This window comes from Larimichthys crocea, chromosome XII (genome assembly GCF_000972845.2).
Source record: "Larimichthys crocea isolate SSNF chromosome XII, L_crocea_2.0, whole genome shotgun sequence".
Taxonomy (NCBI): Eukaryota; Metazoa; Chordata; class Actinopteri; family Sciaenidae; genus Larimichthys; species Larimichthys crocea.
In genome coordinates this window covers 9,142,381-9,169,982 of record NC_040022.1, presented here as the reverse complement: position 1 = coordinate 9,169,982, position 27,602 = coordinate 9,142,381, and the positions used below count along the sequence as shown (strand labels likewise).

Below are 27,602 nucleotides of genomic sequence, written 5' to 3'. Positions count from 1 at the left end.
TGCAGTTGTCATTTGGAAGCCCTGTCACACAAACTACTGAAATTTATGCTTGTTCATATTCAATTACTCAGAGTAGAGTAGTCTTACAGACATACCTCACCTGTTTCTGTTTGAACAGATACAGCCCTTTTATTACAGTGCTTGTCAGTTTTATTGGTGCAACAGGACATTTTTCTATTTAATCATTATTTATTCAAACTTGGTGCTTCATTTACAAAAATCTAATTGTTATAACATAAAAGACACACGTGTATTTTTTATTCATACAGACTCAGAAGAAACAAATCAACACCAAAACATCTTGAGAGACCATGTTAGGACATAAAACCAATCAAGACTCTGCATTAGCATTTCTCATATTAGATTTAGTAAATTTCATTTGTGTGTGGAGACAAATAAAGATGATTGGAAATTCTTTAGTTTTTTGTTTTTTTCCCCCTCAGCAGTGTACATAAGTGTACTAAATCCACACTGTTTAAAACATAATAACATAAAAAATTGTGACTCATCAACAATGTTTCATAGGGTGTTGGTAACACTGACCAGCTCCACAGCGTGAATACCAACTGGTGGAGGTTATAAACAGCAACAAAACTATAACGTGTCTGTTTCACTTGGCAGTCACTCACTATTTTATATTTTCGAACATTTAAATGAAATGTCACCATCTGGAGTTTATCCAGTCCCAATAAAGATGTAGTGTTTTCACTTTAAAAGGATCTCTAAAGTTTCATCCTTGGGGACTGGGCAAACTATTTATAGGGAACTCAGATGCACAAAGGCGAGACAAGCAAAAACTCCCCTGACAGCTACTTGTAAATAAAAGTAGCCTCCCATGGCAAAGACGATTCAACATCAAAGAAAAGAGAGTGAGATTTCTCAAGTGGCAGATGGTGAGCCTCCTTTCACTAATCATAATTTTAGATAAAAAGCTTTCTCTAAAAATACATTTCCAACTAGTTTTTTTTACAGACCTGTCCTTGTCAAGGGTCCTTCATCATCTGTTACACTTTGTAAACGTTCAGTAATATTTGAGGGTAAAATTCACATCATGTTTAGATACAAAAATATTACTGCCAGTAAGAATATTCAAGTTGTATTTTAATTTCTAAAACTTATTAAACAAACAAGATTTAAAACCCATGAGTAGTTGCACCAGCTGGTGTGGTATGTGTCATTTATATGAAACCAAGCTGTGATAGCAAGGTTGACCGACACAGGTTTAAAAACATTACGCAACAAGACCGTACTGTGTAACTATCTAATTCTGTGTTTGTGTTGTTTCGACTCTTCTAATGAACTACAAAGATGAATTCTCTTTAGATCTGTACCCTTGTTTGAGTCGATAAAATGACACTTCTCTTAGATATCAGTGTGTTTAACATGAGAAAATGACTTCTGTGTAAGGATCTCACTATGTAAATAAATATTTCAAAGCATCATTAATAGCTTCTATTGTTAGCACCTGTATTAAATTCCTGTCAATCCATTTCGGAATGACTGCATGTTCCAATCCTCCGTTTTGAATTTTGGTGTTGTTTAAACCATGGATTGTACCTTTACAGACACTTTTAGGACTCACCACAATAATAAATGGCTGTGAGGGTTGTAATTAGAGCTGTTGCACACAGCTCCCTCTCCCTCTCTTTGGCTCTCTCTCTCTCTCCCTCTGATTCACTCACTCCTCGGGGTCTCTTCTACTTTGCTCGTCTTTCCCCCCACTCTCTCCCTCTGCTCTGTGGAGTGAAGCAACCTCAGAGGTGTCTGACACCCTCCAACACAAGCAGGTGCACCACTTCAGTGATGCGACCTCTCTCCAACTATTTATCACAATAAGCTGCCCTTTGAGAGGAGCGTGAACTGCATTTGCACAATAACCTTGTGTTTTGTTTTGTTTGTTTGTTTTTTTCCTAGAAAAGAGTACGGGCGCGCACTGTGCTTTTACGCATGGAAGTTGGAATCAGCCTAATTACATTTACGCATGGCTGTGCCTCGTCTCTTCGGAAGATGCGTCCGGGCTTATGAGAGCGTGTCAGGGCGTCAAGAGGGGCGTAAAAAGTGAGCAAAGATGCGGGGCACTGAGCTTCTGCTCGGATACTTTCTGGTGAAAGTTATGGTGTGCGACGCGGAGGGCGAGCCGGGTCATACCGTCGACGACTACATGATAGTGACCGGGTTTAACGATTCAAAGGAAGGGGAGAGCGGAGTCACGGAGAACCCGCACATGGAGGACAAGTGCCGCGGCTACTACGACGTGATGGGCCAGTGGGATCCGCCGTTCGTGTGCAGGACGGGCAGCTACCTGTACTGCTGCGGCACCTGTGGCTTCAGGTTCTGTTGTGCGTTTAAAAACTCCCGGTTGGACCAGACCACCTGTAAGAACTACGACACCCCGCCGTGGATGATGACTGGAAGACCCCCACCGAAAGTGGATGTGGCGCTGGACACCGCGAAGGATAAAACCAACCTCATTGTGTATGTCATATGCGGGGTCGTGGCCATTATGGCACTCATAGGAATTTTCACCAAGCTGGGATTGGAAAAGTCGCACCGTCCACACCGGGAAAACATGTCGAGGTAGGATACAATTTTACTTATGTTAATTGTTTTTAATCCACAATTATTTGATCTGTCAAAAATGATCAAATAAAAGCTGATGTGGGTCCTGTAATGTATTAACTCGTGTGTGGAACAAAACCCACAAAGAAAAAAAAATCACTAAAAAGAAGTCACAAAGCAACAAGTTGCTTTATAAGTTTAGCTGCACTAAAAGTATCGACTTGAGATTTTATGGGTATGGTTCAGTGCAGTTAAGGAATAAGTTGCTCCAGTTTGATTAGACTCAACATGCTCACTCTCATTTGCGTACCGTGCTTGCAAAACAAAAAGTCACATGCACATTTCTGTCAGTGTTACAGGCGAGTTTTTACGCATTGTCCTTTTCCTGCGACTTTAATTAAAAACGTTCGACTGTCATACTATTGTCGGATATTGAATTTTTTTTTTAATTTTTTGAAATTTTTTGTCCAAAGTGACCACAAAAATGGTTAAATTCTAGTATACTATTGGTAAGTGAATTGTTTTTATTTTACTATTTATGTGTAACACATTATTATTAAAACCAAGCACAGGGTTAGCTGTAATGTTACGTAATTTCGACAGAAATATTTCTCTTCCACATCAAATTCTGTAATACATCATTCATTGTCTATATCATCAGTATCTGCAAGTTGTACAACTGTAATTTCTAATTTCTAAGTTTATACAGAATGTTTTTTAAAAATAGATATGAAAATGTAAAAAATACCCAAAATTGCATAGTGCAGACACTTGGAAATGGAAAATACACACGCACACACACACACTTTCCATCTTTGTCAAACACACTTCACATTTGCACACTGTCTTGCAGCCTACTCAGGAGACTAATTTTGGGCTGAACAGTGTCTGCACTGAGGAGACACTGTTGTCATTGTCATAAACAAGCAGTCCAGGCTAGTATCAATCCTTAAAAAAAAAAAAAAAGTCTAAAAAGACACAAAATTATGAGAAAAATGTTTAATTAAATGCCAGGTTTAACAATAAAAGTTCCATTCATTTAAGTCGATAAATGGCAATGATATGTGACTCAAGACATTTCTGTGTAAGTAGACACTAAAGCGTAATGAGACAACTCGTCATTTTGATGAGGTGGATTCTGAAAGAGCGTAGTTTTAAAGGTTATAGGTAGTGTTAGTTAAATCTGAAGCTGAGCTGGATGGTGCTGAACTTATGCTACAATGCTACAGAATTTACTTTTCGTAGCCTAAAAATTTGGAAACAAGACAAAAAAAACCCAAACCGTTAAATCACTGCATTACAATAGTGAACTTTTTTTTTTTACCTGCAAATATATTTTCCATATATTTTATGCCACAGCGGTTTCTCTGTGATTTGTGAACTTTCTCTGTGAACTTAACATTAGTTGAAAGTCTTGTTTTTGCTGACCTCCAGTGGTTAAAGTTCTCACTTTTCAGCAATGCACTAGACGTGTACTCAGGGTTTCAATGAGTACACTATTGAGTGCATACAGCTACAAGTGGGCATTAGACTGTATAAAATGACTCTTCCCTTTGACTGGTAACCCCATTGCCTTGTTGTGATCTTATGTACGGTACATCTAGACTGCCTTTCAATCACCTAAGCAGCAATAAACAGATACTGACAGACAGTAAAACAACATCTGACAAAGTAAACAACATCCTTCCCCCAAAGGCTGGATAGGCAGTTTCATCTGAACGCAATGGCCTGCTCAATTCAAAACTGACCACCGTCGCTGTATACTATATGTGGTAACAAATGCCACAAGTGAGTAACCCTTATGGTATGAGAAACATTTCATGAATTTTTACATGACCTCTCTTGCCAAAAAAAAAGAAGAACGTGGTCTCAATAGCAATTTGTGTTCAAGTGTATAAGAGTGCAGGCAAGTCTATAGGGTCATCAGGTAAACTGAATGCAGTCAAGAGGAGTACCAATAAGCCCGTGGGTAGGGACTAAGCCTTTTTTATCCAGAAATCTTGCATTACAGACAGAAGAAGTGGAGTACAAAAGATATTGGCGTTTGGGAAGCAGAGAGGGTCTCATGCTGCAATCCACTGAAAGATGGAAGTCGATAGTTCTGAATGGATATCCCCAACTTTCCTAACAAAATACGTCCCAGTGCATTTGCTTGGGAAAACATTGATGCCTGCAGCAAATTGATGTTTGTATGGCAAGACACTATGAAAAGCATCTACTTAACACAAAAGAGGCGAAAGGAGTAGGCTAATATCGCATATTCGCAACTATGTCTATCAAACACAAATCAGCTGAATGGTAATGGCGTTGTGCGTACCACCATACTGCTGTGATGTTGGGCGTGTTCGTGTCCGTGAACACAGGCTAGAAGGATCTTGCCTGTGTTTACAATTTGAGATTCTGACTTGAATGATTTTTAGTTTTTTTAATACAATGGATTGCAGCATCAATCAATACGCTTTATTTGGTATTCTGTTGGGTTGCATTATGGGAATTTTAGGATCCTGTGTTATTACTATATTACATTACACACCCATGGGGTGCCATACACAGTATGTGACTTTGGCATGTACCAACAGTCAAAGCTATTATCTTTTTAACCCTGAATGTTATTCTTCTCCAACGTAGATCATTTCTTGAAACTTAGAGGTTGCAGAAAAAAAAATAGGTGACTTCAGATGGCACAGACAAACACTTTACTATGTCATTTACTGTAGGAGGACTTGTTAGCAAAAGCCAGAGTGCACCACTGTACTTGTTATACTGAAAGATGTCCATGCTAAGATTGTTGTTCATCTTTTCAGAGCTCTTGCACATGTTATTCGCCATCCTGCCTCAGAACATACGGATGACATTGGACTTGGCCAGCACTACGAGAACATAGAAACCAGAGTCACAGTTAACAGTCTCCGTAAGTACTGTGTACTACATCAGCAGCACACAGCACCTAGCTACACACATACAAACACATTCACATGAGAGAGCTCCATGTACATGCGTTCCATATATCTATTTACTAATGTTGCTGCCATCTACGTTTGCTGCACCACCCCAACCAGTTCTAATGTATACTCATAAACCCTTAGATTAGATTTAAAAAAATAAATGTAAACCTAAAATTGTGATCCCTATATATGCGATATTTGCTTAACGAGCTGTGGAACAGGAAGTAGTGGAAGGACTACAATCCTGCGGGCTGGTGAAGCAATTAGTCATGCCCTTAGCAATCATTTAACATACACACTAATTACCACCGACATCCTAGAGCTTCTTAGCCAATACTTACTGTACACAATGGCCTCACACTTTATATCACACTTTTATTCTTTCGTTCATCAACACCAACACCTACACACACCCACACAGATGGAAAAGAGTTCTTATTAATGCTAACCTGCTTACTGCCTTGACAGCTCCAGTCAATAAAAGGTCTTTCTGCGTCCCTTCCTCCTTCCCGCTTTCTGCAAGCTGGATAATGATGGCAATTGGGAACTCATATTAAAAGTGGTTTTACAGACACAGTAAAGCAGCATTTTTATGGTTGTATTCCCCAGAACTGTTCTAGCTAAACAACAGACTTTTAAAAAGTAAATGGAACATTTTCGGGCTAAACTAAGAATAAAATCTCCTGATAAAGATTAGATGTAATGCAATATAGGGTCAAAGAAGCTCACATCTTGTACAGAAGAAGTCAGAGGCCAAAGAATCAATGAAATAATTCATAGAAAATTCATAATCTTAGTTACAGTTATGGTGTGTGACTTACAGAATGACGCAAATCAAACTGAATAAACAATAAGTGGTGTACTGATGTTCTTTAATTTAGATGCTTCTCAAGATGTTTCATTTGAGGCAGATGGATATAAATACCAGTGATTATATTGTTTTATGGAAGTGTACAAGTTCTCATTACATCTGAGAAATACAGCAGGTGATTTTGCTGATTAGTTTGGAAGGTTTGCTAATTAGTGAAAACACCTGGCGTGTCTGTGGTTGGAATAAAAACATGCCTGCTCTTGGCACACACGGCCAATGATTGCCCATCTCACACTACTTCATCGCAGACAGCCAGGATTTAGTTGAGGAAATAAGCATTAAAGCATTTTCAGTGACCATGTTTGTAATTAATCTCAATTCATAAAAATAAAACAAATACATATAAATATTCTAATATAAAATAAACCAGAGAGAAAATTACAGATGTGTAACATTTGTCTTCTTTCTCAGCTGCTGAATATCTACAACATTTAGAAACCAAAATAGTGGAAATTCTGCCACATTTTGCAAAATTTCAAGGAATGTAAAATCCTAAATTGCCCTTAAACAATGATTCTTGATGAGTCATACCAAATATAGTAGCAATCCAGGGAATGCACATTACCTGGTTGCAGAAATGTTATGAAATCAAACAACTCAGTTTTCTGGGTTGCTTAGCTTGAACCTACTGTTGTCATTTAACATGCCTGCTTCAGGCCAATGCAGTTATTTCACCTTGAAACTTTGTATCCATGTTTTACCTTCCCCTCATATTTAATATAAATATTACTGAAGTGGGATATGCAATTTAACTTCAAACAAAACAAACCTAAAAATGTAAGCCATTTTATTTTAGGAAACTAGATGTCTTTTTTTTTTCTTTAGATCGGCTGAGGTGATGTGTCAGCACTGACATGATAATAATTAATCATTCTAAAATCAGAGAGCTTTCTTACCATACTTCATCATATAATGATCATCAGTTCATTAAAAACCAGCCATCACACTGACAGCTAGGACTGATCTTGAGAAAGTGATACTGTATGCTGTCTTTAGAATTATACTTTTTATCACCTATTTTAGTATGACATACAGTGCAGCATAATTAAAAAAAACGATGTACTTGCTAATCGCACATTATGAGATTAAATGTTTTTTTTTTACTGTTTTCTGCCTGTATGGTCAACTAAAAAACATGCTGTTTAGAATAAGAAAAGTGTTCATGCAAAACCTTTTGAAAACAGTATCTGTGCTAACGTGTTGCACAAACAGTACATGAATGCACTAAGGACCTGGAGTCCGCATAATTGATTTAATTGATTTTTCTGCCAGTCCCTGGAGTAAACAAAAGTCATATATCAATGAGGTGTGATAACACAACATCACTGTAGTAACACGGTCACTACACCTATTCAAAGGTTATGTAAAAAAATGTGAAAATTAAAATGGTTTGAAATATGTGCAGTTGTCACATCCCACCGTCCTCCTTTGAGTTAGAAAATAAAGTTATACCTGGCAATCAGTATATATTTATATATTTAGTTTTAGTTTAAATCTGTAATAACCTGGTAGAAATGTTACTGGTCCATAGCAGTGTAAAGGCAATCGTTGCATTCAATTTATGCTGTGTTCACTCCATACTGGTTCACTGCAAAGATTTGTAGATTTGCAATGCATTACACTTCTATTCACCTTATCCAAATTATCTGCACTGTAGATTCTTAGGCATTTAACTAGAGCATCAAAGTAAGAGAAGCCCCAAGATAGAGGATTACTTTCATGATACATATCTCCCAGTTGATGGAGTACAAATGCAGTACAAATGTTCAAAGGATTTATATTTTATTCAAGCTATTTCACTTGCATATTACTATATATACATATATATTATTATAAAAGAATGATGTAGCTTTCCTTTTGTTTGGTGACCTTGGAGAGATTTAGTGCAGTGTCCTAGCTGATGTATCTTATAGCTGATGTATGGGGGGAGATTCTGGGTAACAGTGTTGGCATCAACACAGGGATGATTATTGTTTTCTTGACAGCAATCCTTCCAAGGTTACAATAGGTGAACTGATATTTTCTGCCAGATGGATCCGTCCTATACTTGTCCTCTCCAGCTGTGCTTTCTAGTTAGCTATAACAGTCAGTGTATATTATGGACAGTGGTGCAAAACAGTGATTGAAATACTCCAGAAGGAGCCCCATGTCCTCATCTGTTGCCTGTCAAAGAAAACAAAAATCTGTTCTTATTCTCCTCAAGACATCACTAATACAGATTGTGTGAGCTGGGTTTCTTTGGCTACCAGTACTATCATGTTCAGGTCCTGCTGGCCATGTGCGTACATGGGGCAATTGTGAAGTGTGGCCTCTTTTTACTCCAGGCAGTCAGCCACAGAGAACAAAGACTCTGCTCACTGCCAACACTCCACTGGTGCATGACAGTCCATTTCCTCACTGCCAGATAGAAATGTATTTCAGTAGCATTATCTCTGACAGCTGCTGAGAAATCACTACCAAATGTAGAGTCTACCTATAGTTCTATTTTCCACCTGCCATATACTGTACTCTGAACTGTATACTAAAGCCTTCAATCTTTAAGGAGATAATTACAAACTGACAATACGGAGAACGTGAAAATATTTGGATGGAGACACAGGAGTTGTTTTTGTTTCCCTCTTAATAATTACTGAAATAGGAAAGTGGCTATCACTGTTAGCTTAAATTTTCATCATAAAGACCACTGACAACACAGAGACTGTGGGGCCATCAGATAATGAAACCTAGAAACTAGAAAACTAAAAGCAATTATGTGCAGGTTGCTGGCTAATTTAAAGTTTTGAATTGCACTTTCTCTACATTTTAAGTAGTAACTCTCCAGCCTTTATTCTTATATTCCACTTATGATAGGGAAGTTTCATAATAGTGTAAAAAACAAAAAGAAGAAGCTTTTATGGAACCTTTCACTGCCAGTTCCTGAAGTTACAGCTGTATCATGCATAACAAAATTTAACAGTAATTTAAATTGGGCTGTTTCAGAACAACTTAGGCTATTTCACAAAAGTTCTGCATCTACTGTAGTTATTATAATTTAAGTGACAGCTCTATGACAAAACTGTGATGGAATGTATAGTCACAGACTGTGCTTTTCTAACGTACATATGCTAAATGACTAAATTGCCCATGGGTGTGAATGTGAGCGTGAATGATTGTTTGTCTCTATGTGTCAGCCCTGTGATGAACTGACGACTTGTCCAGGCTGTACTCCGCCTCTCTCCCAGTGCCAGCTGGGATTAGCTTCAGCACCAGATGACCCTGATAAGGATAAGCAGTTATGAAAAATGGATGGATGGACATATGCTAAACAGGCTACACACTATGTAATACATTAGATTTGCAATTCAAAAATGGTTCTGAATACTGAGGATTTTGTATCTGTTGTGCAGCAGTGGTGTGGTAAATGTAGAGGTGCAAAATACCAGATATTCTTTATTATTATTTTATCAGATTGTATAGGGTTAAAGGATCAAAAACAGCTGAATTTGTTCCTTTAGATAATTAAGATACTGATACATGTAAAGCCCTTTGGTCATAACAGATCTCTGCCATTGATCAGGAAATTTGTCTGTGAAGAACAAGAATGAGAAGTTGTATGAACTTGGTATTTCTGCATAAACAATTATTTTTCCTCAGCTTTTACTAATGACTTCAGTTTGTTGAGCTTTTTGTCCATCTAAGGCTTTGAGGATGTTCTGCCACTGAGTTCTTACTGAGGGTAGTTGATTCTCACACACACACAGTTTTTAAAGCAACAGTTTATTATTATAAACTGTTGCTTTATAATATATAGTGGTATCACCCCAAAATAAAGGATTTGGTGTGTTGTCTTTTGACACAATTCAATATTGCATCCTTTTGAATGTGTGGCAAACTAATGACTTAGAGAGAATAGAATATTTTCACTAACTTGAAAGTAGGCTGCCTGTAAATAAGAGCGCCCTTCTCCTTGTACCATTTATTTCGGGGCATACAGCTCCAAAAATACTCTCTTAAATCTTTTATGAGTTCCAGGGAGGTGTCTGTGTCTGGAGTGTTAACTTGCTTTCCCCCAACAACCATGGAGTCTTTAACCTTACAAGTCTCCAGAAGTGGCCTACTTTCTTCTAGCAGCTGACATAAAAGTGGTGACTCTGACAACAGTGCAAGCACAAATGACACTTAGTCAACACAAAGTCAGATAAACATTAAAGAGATAAATAAGCACGTACATCAGCACCTCGGCTTCAATGGAGTTTGGCATCCTGGAAATGGCAACGACCTGATGTTAACAAAAGTGTTGTCCTCATTTATTAACTGCAGTAAAATCTATTTTCATCTTAGACTATATATAGAGGACATTTGAGATACCAGAGGGATGCAGGCTAAAAAATGTTTTTGACAATATTGGGATTCCAAAATAGTTTGGCCAAAGCATTCAGTGTACATCAATACATACTTAAATTATTTACATTCATTGGCTTCTACCTTTAAGGGGATACCCTGATCTTGACCTTGACTGGAGTATCAGATAGGGAATATTGTGCTCCTGATGCTTCAACCAATGAGCACATACATAAATAGTTTTTCATGTTTCAGTGAGCTTATCTAAAATAAAGAAAACTTGAAGAAATTTTTGATTGATTGAGATTGATTGATTAATATGTATTGTTTTTTTTAAACATACATACTATATATATATATATATATATATATATATATATATATATAAAGCATTTAATAAAATGCAGATCACGTATTATCATTACAAATAATTCAGTGTATTCTGTGGAAGTATATAATCTAATTTCACTTTTATCTTAAACAAGATCACACTGAATGAGAGCCTGTGTGCATGGCCCACTTACAATGAATTGTATGAAACTGAAACAGGTCAACAAGCCCACAAAGGAACCTGACAAGCTAACACAGATAAATCTGATGCCGAGATTTCTTGTTACGTTTTTGAAGAATTTAGTTACTTTTCTTTGCAGCTACAATGATGACATGACATTTCTTAAAAAAAAAGATAGTCAGCTGCTCTTAAGGAAGGTTTTATTAAGACAAATCCATTTCTGTGTTTATTAACTATCATTGACTATAGTTTCTATTAAGTTCTTTAATAAAACTGAATAATATAGAAGCTTGTTAGCTTGTTGTCATAAGGAGAACACAATCAATCTTTTGCTACCTTTTGCTGAATCTAATCTTACTCATTACACCACCACCTTGTTGAGGTATGGTAAAGCTGTCCTCTGCATCATTTCATGAGACAGCATTGATAATTTGAGACTTTCCAAATTAATTAGCACAGTAATAAAGTTTCTTGCTGACCAGTGGGGAATAAGAGCCTAATTAACCTATTTTCTGTATTAACAATCTGTTTTTATCAGACACATTCTAGACCAAGGACTAGTGGACTTCACACATTTTAAAGTTTATAAACTTTAACCATTAACAATGGCAGTGATGAGTTGATGGATATTTTTTTAATCTTCATATCCTAAACCCCTGGTGTTGGACTCACACTGAATTAATCCTGGCAACTCTTTTGAGCCAGGTTACCTTTAAAGAAAAACATTTGTGCCATGACAAATAACAGAATGATTCACAACCTTGTGACATTTTAAATGACCGTCATTAAGACTTTGTGCTTAAAGCTTAAAAGGAGTAAGTAATTTATGATCAAAATAATCAGCATGAAGGATAATAAACATGTTGATATCTTTGCTACTCAGACATACAGCATATATAACACACAGCTCATGCAGCAGTCTTCAAACTGTTGCCTTTGAATTCGTGCGTTCTAATCTCCTCCAATCTAAATGAGGAGAAGACACTCTGAACATCTGTTTGTTCTGTCATGCCAGTAGGCAGGGGGCCAGTCTATTTGCTGTGCACCCTTTAATTTACCAGATGTCTACTGTAGGATTAGTACAGTTTTACAAAGAGCAGTCATGACCCTCCAGCTGGGTCTCCAGAAAAACCTACTAAAGGGAAAGTGACACTTCCAAGTTATAGAAACAATTATTTTACATCCACACCCATCCATCAAACTGATTTACGTCAAAACCAAGCTAGTTTAAATAAAATAAATCATTAAATATACAACATAAAAAACCGAAATGGTGTCTGAATTTATGCATTAACAACTCATGTTTTCCCTCCTTTAGATAGCAACCAGATGAACAACATGGCTCAAACATCTACTCTGATAACACAGCCTTACCCAGCTGTGGGACAGATCACTAGCCCCTATGAACAACAGAAGCCTGTCAAGGATCTCAACAAGTATGCCACGCTCAAGGCTGTGGGTAAGAAGTTGTTTACGATGAAACATAATGATGAAAAAAAATCAGTCAGTGTTTGTCATTTGATGTGATTAGGTAGCACATTATATGCTCTATACATAAAACTAGCTCTTTATTTAGGGTGTCCCTGCATCATGTATGAGGAGAGTCAAGGTTTAATCGAGTAAATTGGAAACAACAGAATCTGTAATCTGAGTAATCACATGTAATCAAATGCAAAATGTTTTATGGAATACAGGACATATTAAATGTGGTTAAAATACATTACCTTACATACAAATATTCTGCCAGCTGCAGTTATTAGTGAGCTGCTGTTTGAAATTATGTAAATGATATAAGACTTGGACATTTTTTCAGTCTAATATTTCATGTCTAGTCCAGAAACAAGAATCCTGTTTATTCTGTTAACGTGTATTGTTAGATATGCACTTCAAAACTTGTGTTTTCATTAAACCTAGTAGGTTTTAATCTCTATCAAATCTCTGGCCTTGTCACTTAATCCATACTCAATCAATGCCAACAGGGAGAGGAACTGAAAGTTTATTTATAAATGCCAGTTTGTTGCTCTTTTCATGTGCTAATTTTGGAATGTCTGCAGCCAGTGCCTGGACAAACAGCATCTGAAACAAGAAAAAAAACACAGCAAATACCAAAATAGTACTACTTAGCAAGATGGTGCCAAGAGCTTTAATTAGTCTTAAAAAGGAAAAATAGTGGAAAATAGTATTTTGTGAGGATGATTAACTGATGCTAGAGTCAGGCAGATTTAATATCCAAATAAAACCACCGCTGGTAACAAATGGGCCATCTGTTCATGCATTATTGGTGTTTACATTGCGATTTGTGAAAACAATAATTAAGTCGGATTTTAAGCAATTTTTGATTTTGATATTGTTTTTTTGTTTAAAAAAAATCATTATAGTATTATTTCAAATAACAAGTAGTCTTATATGGAAAAAAAATGAATAAGAAATATTCAGAATCAAAGTGTGGAGTGAGGGGATTTGCAGGTTTGAATTTGATGCCATGTAGCAGCATGAAACACAAGTCTTTTTATAGATTCCACCTGAATCAATTAGCTGTACTTGACAGACCTGGACATAGGAGGGATGACAGCCATTAGCATGCGTGTAATAGACCCAATCACATAACAGAGCTCACTCTTTGTGATTCACATGAGCAGATGAAACTTCTCCACTGCTAATCCACTGAAGTGCCGTCAAACAAACTGATCATTAGAGAAAATAAAAATAGAGCAAATCTTAGCTAATGAGACTGGGGACAGGAGACAATCAGGAGCAATCAAAACTCAAATGAGTTGGGGCATAGTAATGAGATGCGACTGTACTGTACATAGTGAGCCATGTGAGCCTTTGTGGTCCTAATATATGTGTTCATCTACCAGCAATGAAGTAGCTGCTGTAAAGGATGTGCTGCTCATCACTACATCTCTTTCCTGTACTATGAAGTGTGAGCTGGAGCACAGACACAGCCTGCTGCAGATGAAGACACCACATCAAAGGTTATCTGGGAGACATTTCATTAAAAAAGTCTGAAATGTTAGTAGAACATCACAAAGGCTAATGCTGGAGCTTGGTGTGCTCAAGCTCAATTAGTGCTGAAGTGAATACTGTTTTCATGCATTGTTTGCACCTGATTGGAAACATGAAAGCAAACCACAGTGGTTGTTGTGAGCAAATTACAGCAGATGATTAAGGCCAGACAAATGCCAAAAGACAAGATATACTGTGCAATGGTATAGTGGGAAACATCTAAGTTCCCATTGTTGTGCTAAAATAATTTCATAAACTGAAACATCAACACAGTAGTGTTGGAGCATAATTATTAAATGACACAGTATATCTGCAATCTTTTAATTGGCACAAATCAAATGTTATGTAATGTGAAAATATATATTTTAACATGATCTGACTTTCATTTTAGTTAACGATATTGAAATTCTACACTGAAATACTGTGCACAAAGGGTGTAGTTTCCACTGGAGATGGGGCGGGGGCATGTGTCATCACACGTTAATGAGCTGTGCAGCCAGTGCATGGTGAGATATTTTGCTCTCAGTCTACTGGATTAAAAATAATTTCATGTAGTCTACATTTCTTTTTACTTACAGTTTAGTGTCCTAAAAAATGCTTGATCAAAAACATCAAACAAATCAAATCTAAGACAGTAAAAAGTTCCTTGTAAGATTTCTATGAAGGAAACTAATCATGATTTTAATTAGGGTTACTGTGTTAACAACAAAGCAGAGGTTATAATAAAATGAATATTTCCATACTACGCGGATATGGAAAAAACAACCAATCATCATCAAGTGCAACTATATCCGTGTATTAAATCATTAGTAGATATTAAAAATATTTTCAGTCACAAACTTTTAAATTTTATTGTGGTTTTGTTATTAATGGAAATATGGGAATATAAACGAAAACAGATAATAAAGTAACACTGACTTAAGCTGCAAATTACAAATATTTTTGTGTGATTTCATCTATAGGTTGATTAATGTTAAAGTAATGTTTTACATACACTAAATTATTTTAATTAGTTACTGTGCTGCCTGATGATATAAAGTTGGACTTGACTCTTTTCTCTGTTGATGCTTTTGCAACAAAATTGTAATTAGGTGTATTTTTAGCTCTTCTAGTTTTGCACTCAGGACACAATGCAGTGGTTAATGATGGGAAAAATGACAAAGAACTCATGTTGTTTATCTACATTTGTTAGCAGAGAAAGCTAATGACAGCTTCTACAGCAACCGACGGCAAGTGATCGAGATGACAACCAAGGGCAGCCTTCCCATGGAAGCTGTGGATATGGAGCCAGAGCCAAGTAATCCTTACAGCCCACCCAGACAGCTGTCTGCAAAGCAGAATGGACACAAGTACAAAACCCCAAGAAGCCACAGCTCCCAGTCACTGTCCTACGGTTCCAACACTGCTGCCAGCCCAGTAGTGCTAAGATCCTGGGACAGCAAGGACACGCTGGGACTTCGACAGAGCTATGGCCCAAAAAAACTCTGTATTGTAGAGAAGGAGGTGCACACCACTCGATATCTGCCTCCACAACCATACTTTGTCACCAACAGCAAGACAGAAGTGACAGTATGAGGGACCACAACAGCATCAGACTTAAAAGGAATCTGCATTTAAGAAAGACACTAGTTGCTGACTGTGGGTGGTGTTGTAAGAAATCAGCAATGGCTGTAGTATGTGCAGTTGTATATGTAATGGGCATCATTTAAGACGCCATGGAGCGCATAGTGATGAATATGTTACCACTGATATTCATATAATTCAACTGCTAAAATAAAACATGGTTACATAAAACATGAAAGTTACATAACTCATATATAAACAGTGATGAGACATGTGACACACACATTACTGTCATCAGTATTTACTGAGATAAATAGACCTTAAAATTATTTCATTTCTATATCAACATTGTCTAAATGAGAAAACCACCATTACTTATTTCTAGAATCAAGGTTGAGTAACCTGTGGTTAATTGGGTATCGATGAAAATGCTTTACTGGACAATCTATAGATACTGTTCGGAAATGTTTGACAATGCTACACTGCTTTATCAACTACAGTGTCAAAGGATGATCAATTTGAGAAAAATACCTTCTAGCTATTTTGTTTATTTGAAATTAAATAGTCAGTATATTACAAAAGTTAATTAAAGAAGAGCAGCGTTAAAGTTAAATGAATATTACTGATGTTTTGAAAGCTCACAATGCATTTTTAGACATAAACTTGATTATCAGCTACAAACGAATTAGACCCTAAGCTCTTAATAATCATCTAAATCCAAAACATCATTTGTATATGTATGGTCAGTCACAGTTCAACTCAAATTGAGTGAGTGATATCAGTTGGTCACATAAAATTTCAATGGCCATGACTATCGCTGACTTAATTAAGAACTGTATTAATTTAATAAATAGACTTGAGACATAAATGTTGCCTAAAAGTAAGTTTTTCAGGTTGTTGTTTTTTTTCATAATGTTGTACATCCATTTTGGAGAGACTCGTAAGCTTAAGTTTATCACTGAGTAGTTCTAAAATATAGAGGAATCAGTTTGTGAAAGTGTTACTGTTGACCTAAATGACTTAACATCCATTAAAAAGCCATTTAAAGTTTGTGAATGTGGAGTCACTTTTTAAACTGGTGTATGTCTCATTTTTGAGGACACCTTCCAAATCATGTCACTGTCACTGACATCCCACAGATAAATACATTTCTATGATTACTAGGAGAAGTAGCTGCAGCGTATTGAACCAGTGTTGTATTGGTGTAATAGTGCCTCTCATCAGTACCAGCATGTGTGTGATTATCCTAGAATATACTGTAGATGAAGCCCCAGAATTAGAATGGTGAACGTTGTTATTTTACCATTATGCCCCCAATAGAATGTTCAGAGTGAAAACGGTGGCTTGATTCATAGTTAAAGCTCTCAGCTTTTATTATAACTTAATTCCAAATTTCTATTTATTGAATGCATCTGGTCTGGACAGTCTGAAACCAGTGGTACAGTAGCAGTTGACGTTAATAAACTTTCGATCAGGATGACGCTGTAAAAGTTAGGTTTGTTCTTCTTTGTCTGTTAATACTCAAATAAATGGGTCAACTAAAGACATATAAACTGTTTTTTTGTTTTACTGACTAACATTACATAAAAATATTTATCTGCTGTTGTAACATTTTAGTTAAAAAGATATGTTTCAATACTGGTCACCACTTATTATCTCAGCGAGTGTAATATCAAAAACGCAAAGCTGAAAAAAGACATTAGGATGCTGGAATTCATGCCAAACTTGGCAAAATGTTTTAATAAACAAGGTTTTCTAGTGCAATTGATCATTTGTTGTGCTGATTTCCAAGCCAAACATAAATATAAAAAGATGCTCACGCCTGTCTGCACGTCTTACTCATGCAGTTGACTATTTCAAGCAGCTGAGGACAAGGCTGCACTCATAGCTGATATGTAAGTGGGAAGTGGGAGCTGCTAGTATAAAAAGGTGTATTTATGTATTCTCAAGTCCAGATCATAGCTATTAATATTATAACAGACTTCCAAACAGACTGTATGCACAAGTTTCCAAAATCTATATATCTAGTGCACCAAACTGTCCTTTCACATAATTAATCAAATGTTTCACCGTTATATGGTTATTCACACTATACAAATGCAATTATTAATTCAGCTGATTTTTTTATATAGACAATATTGTGTAGTGACTACCACTGAATGTTCTTGTTTTGTGAATGCAAATTGTTTGATTTTTTTCCTCCAAGATACTGAAATCACTGTTATTAAGCCTCAGTACACAATATTTACACGTGAAGATCTACTGTAATACTGCCAGGAAAAAACATAATGTGTATAATATCTGTCCAGCTGTGAGAACACAGCAGTTATATTTTGGTCAAGTTTAAAGGAAAGCCCCTATGATCGCAGTTTTTTTGTGCCACTGTTAGCTCATTATCAGAATATTCTGATAACACGAATTGCTCTAATGTTGTTATGCATCTTTATGTGCTTTGGTTCATGATGCCCTGTTAAATATATTCACCACCTCTGTATTTGACAACTAACATTCTCCATTATCTTGGAAAATTACTGAGCGTTTAAATGTTTCTCTTACATTGTTTGTGCAGTAAACTACAATCCCCATGTTGTCAGGGTCCTGCAAAAACCTTGAATCTCTAATGCCTCTTTTGTTGTATTGAATCTGGAAATTACAGTTAAACAAGTGATTCAGTTCATTAATTGCCATATTGTAAAAGAGATTCAGTGCAGTGGAGAAAAAGTCCAAGGTTCATGAAACATTTTCTAAATGTGGAAAACCTCTATGGCTGTTTACTGTGATACAAGGTTTCTGTGAGATAGCAAACAATGTCAACTTATAATCACGTATTAGATATATCATCCAAGCGAGGCCTACCTTGTACAAAGGAAATAGTAACTAGCAATGAGCAACTGTAGCACAACGTTAGTGGATTTTGTTTACCTGTCACTTGAATGTTAAATAATGTCAGTAAAGCTATAGCAGCTTTTAGCATTGTGTAATTGGTTTGTTCCAATGACTTACCTCTTTCTTTTTAACTAAAAAGAAAACAAACATTTGGCTGATGGTAGGGTCTAGTGTGCCAGCAGAAAAAAAAAAAAAATTAAGAAGATGCATATATTCAACAACACATTTCTACAGAGGTAAGTTGTCTGTAGCATCCCTTTTCAAATTCTGATTCGAGCCGTTTCTACTAGCTACCCTCCCAACACCGCACCAGATGGTATCATCACAACATGGAAGAGCACTTGAGTGCAGCCAAAGGACCTTTCAGTTTAATGTGGGATTTTCTGTTTCATGTGCTCCAGCTGTAAAATGTGACATGTCATTATACTGTCTACATTAAAATTATTTTTAATATCTTTGTGTCTTCTCCAGTCTTTCTTCAAGTGCTGTCTTTATTTGTCCCTGACTGTTCTGATTATATAACTTGACCTAGTTGATTTGCTGCTTTCCCATGAAACCATCTCTCAGCGCAAATTTATTAACATAAAACTAGGCTGACAATTTAGTTCTTCTCCTTAGCAGAAACAGTTATGTACATTTCATTTTTTATTAACTGTATAACTGAGAAATAATCTTGGTCTTGGTCATCTACAATCATTTGCAGATTGTACATGTATATATTAGGTGCACTTGAGCTGAACTGTTATAACTATCTTCATACAATAGCTCACATTGTTTGTTGTTCAAGTGCTTTAACATCCTCACGTTTTACATTTATTCAGTCTAAGCATCGGGTACACACATTGATTCCCTAGCCTTACTACAGATGTACCACTGAGAGGCATTTCTTTAAGCTGCTGCCACTCTTATGTGAAGCGTTCAATGCGTATTTATCTGTCAAGGCATGGGTAAATAAAAGAGATGAAAAGATCGAGCCTAGTGGAGAGTCAAACGCTGGGGTTTGTCTCTTGTGGATAAGTGAAAAGTCTGATTGAATTAAAGTACAATAGCAGTACAAAAGCACAAAAACGTAAAGGGAACAAAGCAGAAAATGGAAGGAGGAGGACGTTTTTGCTACCAGAAACAAATGCTTTGCTCTGTTTATGTGTTTGGTAGTATTAAATTTATATACATGTTTCTGGAGAAAAACTAAAACATTCCTCAACTATTTCAACCACAGGAAATTATGTTTTACATCAGAAAGATAGCTAATTTCTCACATTTAAAATTAGTGCGAGCACACACACACACACACACACACACACACACACACACACACACACAATTTCACAACAAATTTAACTCTTCTTTTGTAGTGATACAACCAATATCCATAAACACCACAAAAAATGTACGACCTGCAAAATTACCAGTCAGGGGGCCATGCAGCAATACAACAATTGACTGAGGGCACATTTGGATCACTCTGCTACTTTTTACACTTCCAATCCATTTTGCACTTGTTTCTGCAGATTACTTCTGTTTACAGTCATGCTTTCTATCAGAACTTCAGTTTTAACAAGCCTCTGGGAACACTGTCATTTTCTTGAAAACGCCAGGAGACATTTTTGTTAATTAGCAAATGATGTTTCCTACCACCGGGGTGGTTCCCTCTGGAAATTAAATCAGCACAATAACCTAATTCAGTCAGACAGAGGGGCACAGCCATGTCCCGGTGTGTGAAAGATCATATCTGGATGATTTTTTTAAACATGAAATAATTCAGAATTGTACAGGAACCAACAAACAGCCAATCCAAGGGAAGAAAAAACACTTTTTTAAAATGTGTTAATTCAGAAAGTCCTCTTGGAGTGGCCAACTTTATGACAGCGCATGCTGATTGCCACTACATGCACTCAGCTTACTTTCTACAGTGTGTTGGAACACATTTATGCTTCTTTAAAATCAATAATTTACACTAACAAGAAGCACAACTGTGCAAATGTACACAACAAATTAGTCATTGGCAGCATGATCCTTAGGAAATCTCTTATGCTCCACACTACACTTGTGCACTCTATAATCAAAGACAGGATAGACGGACAGTGACAGACTTGCACACAGTGGTTTTTGCTCAATTGCCCAAATATGGTTTAGGTCCATTGTGATGCACAGATGAAAGAAACACTCTGGTTTAGGTCCATTGTGATGCACAGATGAAAGAAACACTCTGCTTAATATATTTAATATCTAGTGCATATATATTTGGTATATTATGGTTTTACAATGATGACAGATTGCACAGATGGGTTACACAGATTACACAGATGGGTGACAAACTAAAGGAAAAACCTAATAAATGAGTGAAGAAACAGTGAATGCAAGTTACAGGACACGAGTGGTCACTAAATGGTTTGATTAGTATGAAAATGATGTGAATCATATACTATGGCCTTCACAGTCAGCCCAAGATTTTTCAACATGCCAGACAGTGCTCTCCAACTGCATAACCAAAACATCAAATGAAGAAATATCTTTCGGAAGAATTGTGTTCATTCCTCCAGCAGAGTTCCGGAGACTTGTAGAATCAAAGCCAAAGTGCAATGAATCTGTTCTGGCAGCTCATAATGACACAACATCTGTCTCTATATTCTCCACAGATACACCTGATTTAGACCAAATTCAAACATGAGCTTGGGATGAGTAAGGTGAAATAAAAATAAACTTGAAAATAAATATGAGACACAAGGAGATTGAGACATCAAAACTGCTATAAAACATATGTGAATTATCAAAGATGCTGACAACTGGTAGAAAAGAAAAGTATTCATATATATTCAACCATGTAATATGGATTGTGTATGACAAGTTATATCTGCTACCAACGCAAACAAATCCAGGTGTTTGCAATTTAAAAAAGGAGCCCAATGAGAAGCTTTGTATGACAAGCTGTCTAAATTTCTAAAACTAGACTGTGACAGGAGGCAGTTTCTGCTACAGAGGTATTTCTGTTAAACAGTTGCTTATTAAAAACAAGAAATAACTTCACTACTAAATTTGAGTTCTCATCAGTGGTAATTAGAGTCAATTTGGCATCTTACTGGAAAACTGTTGTTGTGTAGTTACAAGGTGTCCTACTAGTATAAATACTAGTGTAAGTATTTTAATTATCTGTAAGCTGTAAGGTTCTCAATGATTCTGTTATTTGGCATGCCATTAGATATCTTTTCTCTTCTTTCTCTCAGAGTCAGTGAGAGATTAAGACAAGAAGGAAGAGGAGTAGAGTACTAATGTCTGTGGTTGAAAGATTATTGCTTTTAATGCACTCTACTACTTGAAATCAGCAATGTAAAAAACAAATACTCTAATCTACAAACACTCAGTTATGCTGGTGCATCCTTTCTGATGAAAAAGAAAAAGAATAAAACATCCACAGGGAACTATGTTGAAAGGAAAGACAACATCAATGGTCATAATTTCCACTGTACTGTAGTCAGGATAAATGGTTAATAAGGGAGCAATTCCCTTCACATTTATACCAGCAGAGCTTGAATAAGCTGTCAATGCTCCATATTAATCCATTCTCCAAGCCAGAGCAAATTAACACAGCCCAGATGATTGTGCTGCTACAAAAGCAAGCGAAAAAGCTTGGAGCAAAATCTGAGAGTTGGAGGCACACAGAGATTAGGAATGTGGAGCTCCTCAGAGAGATGCCTCAACAGCCGACAAAGACACTGGGAAGTCTTTTTTCCTGCTCGAGGCAGGAAGAAAGGTCATGTTATTTAGGGATGGGAACTGTTTTCCCAGGTTAAAAGTCTGTGATACTCTGATTACCCTCTTGGTATCATCATTGTCTTTTCTATTTTTCCCTAACAGAGATCACATAAACAGAAAGAAACACTAGAGGTCAACAGGGAGGGCAAATTTAAACCTTCAGTCTAAACAAATTATGTATCACTCTAAAGCACATTATGAACCTAGCCACTCCCATATTAGCAGCATTTGTCTTTGGTCATGAGCCTACAGTGACCACTTTGCCAAATCTCTTGTCCAGGATGTCTTTGGCTCCCACCATCTGATATCAGCAGATGTCATTAACTTTTAAATTAAAATTTAAGGATATCTTACTGCTCATATTGTAACACAGACCTCCACTGGTATGTTCCTCGGACACTACATGCTAGAAATTGCACACACAAGAACTAGAAAGCTTATAAAATATATATATAAGATGAGAGTACAAGAAATTTGAAATGACTGGACAGATTAAGTTTGAAACTGAAAAATAATGAGTCAGATACTGACGACACTGAAGAGCTGGGTGTGGCTGCAGTTAATCAAGGAATGTCATGAAAGGGTGAGTGATGAAATCAGGTTTGGTTTAATAAGCAGTGATTTTCAGTACGTGTTCAGGAACCTTTTGAGTCAGGATAAAATTAAAGTGCAAAAAGTGAAAAATCTCAATGACAAAATCGATAGGGGCTATAGTGGCCTGTTTAATTGCATAGTTAACATGATTTAACTTTATCTATTTTTTACTACTACTTTCTGTTGAGCAAAGTTTTGCTCTAATCATCAGCACAAACAAGCAAACTGAAAGAGACAGATTCCTGGATGGACATGATAAGATATATTAACTGAATTCATTCTCTTGCCATTCTTTTCCTTCTATTCACTGAATGATGACAACCATTCAAATCACACAAATGGCTTAGAGTTTTTTGGTCTCTTTGTCCTTCATCTCTTCATTTCATTTCTTTCACACCCATTCAATAAGTGGCCTCTCTCTCCTTTACTTTACCAGCCTCTCAAAAGGCTTCTGAGACCAGATTTAGTCACCAGATACATAAATTAAGCATCTCATATTGATTGACTGATATGCTCCAAGGACTAGCTGCAGGGCTGCTCAGCTTAAACCAACCAGAGGGTGACTTAAATTACTGTAATCTGCCCAGAAAAAACAGCAAGAATTTAACAAAGTTAGCCTTGCAAGGAAGACAGTTGAATCACTGACCATTTTACTAATAACACACAAACGGTAAATGTGTTTTAACATAAAGTAATTCAGTCAAGACTGCTCTGAAAATGCATGCAGAAAAAGTCGGCATCATTATGTTAATATTGTGAAATATCTCCTAGTTGAAAAAGGCAGTGGGATTCTTCTTACTGTTACTATAACATTTTTGCCGCACACCACCATAAAAATCTTTTTCTACCTAAGTGTTAAAATATGCATAAAAACAAAACAAGTCCTAACACTATTCAGTGACATTATCTCACAGACAGAAGCCAGCAGAGCCCATTCACAGTCATGAGGGAAACAAAACTCTATTAAAGCCCAAATAAAATCAGATGGAAGGAAGCAGCTTTATATCTCTCCGTAAGAATAACAGGACAACAGCTGCCAGTAATCAAACACCAGAAGCGAGACCCATATTGTTAACCAAAATGAGTTCTTCTGCAGTCTTCTGCAACTACTGCTGGACTAACAAATAATTAATCCAATTATACCAAAAAAAACAAACAAAAAAAACAAATAATGATGAACTTTGCCTCATAAGCCATAAGAAAAGTTCATCACCAAACAAGGACTCTAGGACTCCATTTACAATAAAATCTTGTTGAAGTGGGAACTACAATCCCTGTCTAAGAAAAGGAACTGTCAAAATATTCTTCTCATCCCACAGGCACAGTTTTTATTATTGACCTACACTTCTATCTACATTTATTCACTCTACTACCCTAAATCTGGAGCAGGAGCTTTGGGCCACAGATTGATAACACATAATTTCATCACCTTGCAATGACACATATTTTTACCTGCTTATCTATGATGAACTTGAAACAAATGGGTCATGTTAGAATAAAGGATTTTGAGGAATTGGGGTAGTTTTAAATATGTAACCTGAGCATGCAACAAGAACCTGTGACAGACTTCCTGTGTTTTATGGGTAGGGTTTGCCCTAATTGTTGCAAATCTTAAATGATTGCCCTCAAGACGTAAAAGATTAACAATTACTTTCACTGAGCTACTGAGCAAAACAGAAAAATGCTGCTCAAACATATGAATCTGATTGAAAGGTTTGTACTGGCTGTTGCTCTCAATAGTCAATGCTCTTCTCTATGACAAGAACAGTGTGTTCAGTGTGGGTGAAGTAGATAGGGGGCAGAATTGACCTGGATAAAGTTAGGAAGAAAACTGTCAGAGTAAAACACTACTGCATGTCCCGGATTTCTCAAATTCATCTCCATGCATTCTTTATTTTTCACCAAAGAAATGTGGTATGTACTATATACTGTTTTAGACACAATGCATATTACTCTCTGTATATAGACCTCAAGATTAAAACTGCGAAAGGGAGGTAACTTGATACAACTTTTCAAAATCATACTTAAATCCTATTAGAGAGACTTACAGCCTAGAGTAAATTGTGAAAACAAAGTTAAAAGAACTACAATCTCAGTTAGCTGTAGTTGTAGAATGGTCAATTTTTAAGAGATAAATAAAAGACAATTAAAACATGGAGGTTTTTAAATCAGTGCTGCCACCTCACGAGACCACCTTAGAATAAATAAAACTGAAATCAAGCTGTCAAGGATCCTTATCCAGAAAACATGACAAACATGTCAGAAAATCTTATGGATCAACTAAAGGATACTGACGTGGAGTGATACATTTCCATCAGAATGGCAAATGCATGACTACTAAAGCTAAAACTTTTTCCACTGAAGTCAAACAAGGGATAAAGATAACTATTCAGGAATTTTTAAGGGTGTCACAAGGAAGCTTATGTTCAGTTCTGACAAGAAAACATGCTGATTCATACTCATGTGTAATAGCTGACTAAAGGTAAAGTTATTCAATGATTTAGGGAGCATACAAAATATGCAAAGCTTGAGGACAAGCAGTGCTCAGGTCTGTGGCTACTGTCAGCTGAGATGGCAACACCTGGATTGGCTCTACTTTCAAACCATGCACTCAAAATGTCAGCATCTTGGCAAAGTAACACAATTCAAATTCCTAATATGTCATCAGAATTTGACGGAAGCTTTACTGACTTCGCCTCAGCTGAGCCTGTTGCTATGTATAAATTTGTTTCCCATTTGGCCCAAATATATGAAGATGTGGCTGACACTGCCTACAAACTGAATCTCTCTTTGACACAGCTGCATAAGAAAATGAAATATTCAACCTTCAAAAAGACATTCAAATGAAATGCAAGGCATCTGAAAGGAAGGACGAGTTCTACACACAGTGCTATTAAAAAAAGCATCTTAATATAAGAATGTAGCTTTAAATTGTGAGCTCTTTTCTGGGTCACCCCACCTATGTGGGTCTACATTCTCTCACATGAAGATAAAAAAAGTACAGCTTAAGTGTAGAGAAAGTAAACCACTAATAAATCACGAATGTGTGTCATTTGATTGTTTACTTGTCATGCTTAAGCCATGTGACATAAATAAATGAATCAGAGACTTAAACGAGGCTATGGATTTTCTCCTGGGATTCATCAGCTGCTTTTTTCCTCTGAATGTGATCCAGGTCTCCTCCATAATTCAAAGCATGGCAGCTAATTCAGACAGACTTTGGCTTGTGTTTGAGTGAATTAAGGTGTTTCACCTGTCTTCTTCCAGATCCTTAGAAGCTGACATTGTCTGGGTGCGCTCAAGGTTATTCAGCAAAGTCAAAGGTTTTTTGTGAATCTGCTGGACATACCTTCACAGGAAAGGAGGATAGAGAGAAAAAATGACAGTGTATTAGTTGAGGATAAATTAAATCAAGTAGGAAAAAACTTTTCCTTTGACAGTCAGTAAAGTGGCAGTTGTAGCAGTGAACTGATGAATGTTGAAAAATGTACGAAATAGTGTTAACGTAGTGCAAGTTTGTTCCTTATTTAACCAGTGTGTATCCATGCAGTGATTTTTAAACAAGGTATTTACCTGATATATACTTTGGATATGACAAATGCTGAATCCTAATCTTAATTAATTAGTAAGAAAAGTTTTGCCTTTTCAAACTTCCAATATTATAAATCCAGAAAGCCCTAGCCTTCTTGTAATGTTAGCAAAGAGACAGTATTTATATGACTTTCATGAATAAAAAAAACAAAAACATTACATTATACAGAGGCCTTATGATGTTTACAGGTCAGCATCCTGTTTAAACACAGTACTGTATATTTCACAAGATTTTTTTTGTTGTTGTTGTTAAAGATGTTAATTATAATTTTTCAAGTTTGAATTTTATGGACCAAACAGGATTTGGCAGCAGTGGTGGCTTACACATCCAACTGGCAAAATCAAATGGATTAATTGGGTCACTGCTTTGGTCACAATGATCACAATCAATTAAAAAACAGTGGCTGAGCTCCTTCCAGATGTCGACACAGAGCCGATGGATTCTCTCTCCTCCTAGAAAGCAGCGGGTCGACTGAGAGCTCAGAGTGTTATTAATAGCCGCTGCAGGGGTGTCAAGGGTCTTTGGCTGTCAAAGGGGTGAGGTAGCACCAGGGTTCAGAGCAGTGCTGAACCTCCATCACCGCAATGGGTGAATGGGCTACTGAGCAACCCTGTTTTAAAGCTGTCTTATTTGGACAAGACATGTTTTTCTTTGTTCAGTTTTTAAATTACTGTGAAGAAATAACAGTCCAACAATCTGCCAGTGGATGGTAGTGTTGACTGAGTCCGCTGTCATCAAGTAAAGTTGGTCTATGTGTAACAATATTCACATTTAACATGTTAAACTTTACCTTACCTCACTTGGGGAATCTGGATTGTTCTCACTTTAAGCCTGTGTAGGGACAAAGAAAACAATTTAGCTCAATTAAGTCTCTCAATTTAGTTAATAGCAGGGAATAAGAAAGGAGCTCCATCCTTTAACCTTTCTTAGTGAGATGTGTGGGCCTTGTTAAAGCAACAGAGCAGGGGAAAGAAAGTAATTCATCTGACTGTCTCTGGT

At 36.6% G+C, this 27,602-nt stretch overlaps 1 protein-coding gene and 1 long non-coding RNA gene across 3 annotated transcripts; one reads left to right on the top strand and one right to left on the bottom strand.

Moving 5' to 3' along the window:
• Positions 1-1,644: 1,644 nt before the first annotated feature.
• shisa9b (shisa family member 9b) lies at positions 1,645-15,790 on the top strand. 2 transcript variants are annotated; one of them, XM_019260244.2, is made up of 5 exons: positions 1,645-1,787; positions 1,915-2,577; positions 5,364-5,470; positions 12,525-12,665; positions 15,408-15,790. In XM_019260244.2, exons 2-5 carry the CDS (start codon positions 2,069-2,071, stop codon positions 15,788-15,790), a joined length of 1,140 nt encoding a protein of 379 aa, XP_019115789.2. In that variant the 5' UTR covers positions 1,645-1,787; positions 1,915-2,068. The 2 variants fall into 2 exon arrangements, with proteins under 2 accessions (XP_019115789.2, XP_010728838.3); XM_010730536.3 differs by having other exon boundaries at positions 1,645-2,577.
• On the bottom strand, positions 3,897-27,434 carry LOC113747030 (uncharacterized). The gene is made up of 4 exons (XR_003463305.1): positions 27,399-27,434; positions 26,265-26,360; positions 5,954-6,027; positions 3,897-5,429 (listed from the first exon to the last, which is right to left on the bottom strand). It is a non-coding gene; the product is annotated as an uncharacterized LOC113747030 (long non-coding RNA).
• Between the last annotated feature and the right edge of the window lie 168 nt (positions 27,435-27,602).

Bases quoted from the DNA above. Each gene is read 5' to 3' on its own strand.
- shisa9b (XM_019260244.2), top strand. From the start codon at position 2,069: ATGCGGGGCACTGAGCTTCTGCTCGGATACTTTCTGGTGAAAGTTATG. The intron at 5,471-12,524 runs GTAAGTACTGTG...TCCCTCCTTTAG, and splicing joins AGTCACAGTTAACAGTCTCC to ATAGCAACCAGATGAACAAC. The intron at 12,666-15,407 runs GTAAGAAGTTGT...TACATTTGTTAG, and splicing joins TGCCACGCTCAAGGCTGTGG to CAGAGAAAGCTAATGACAGC.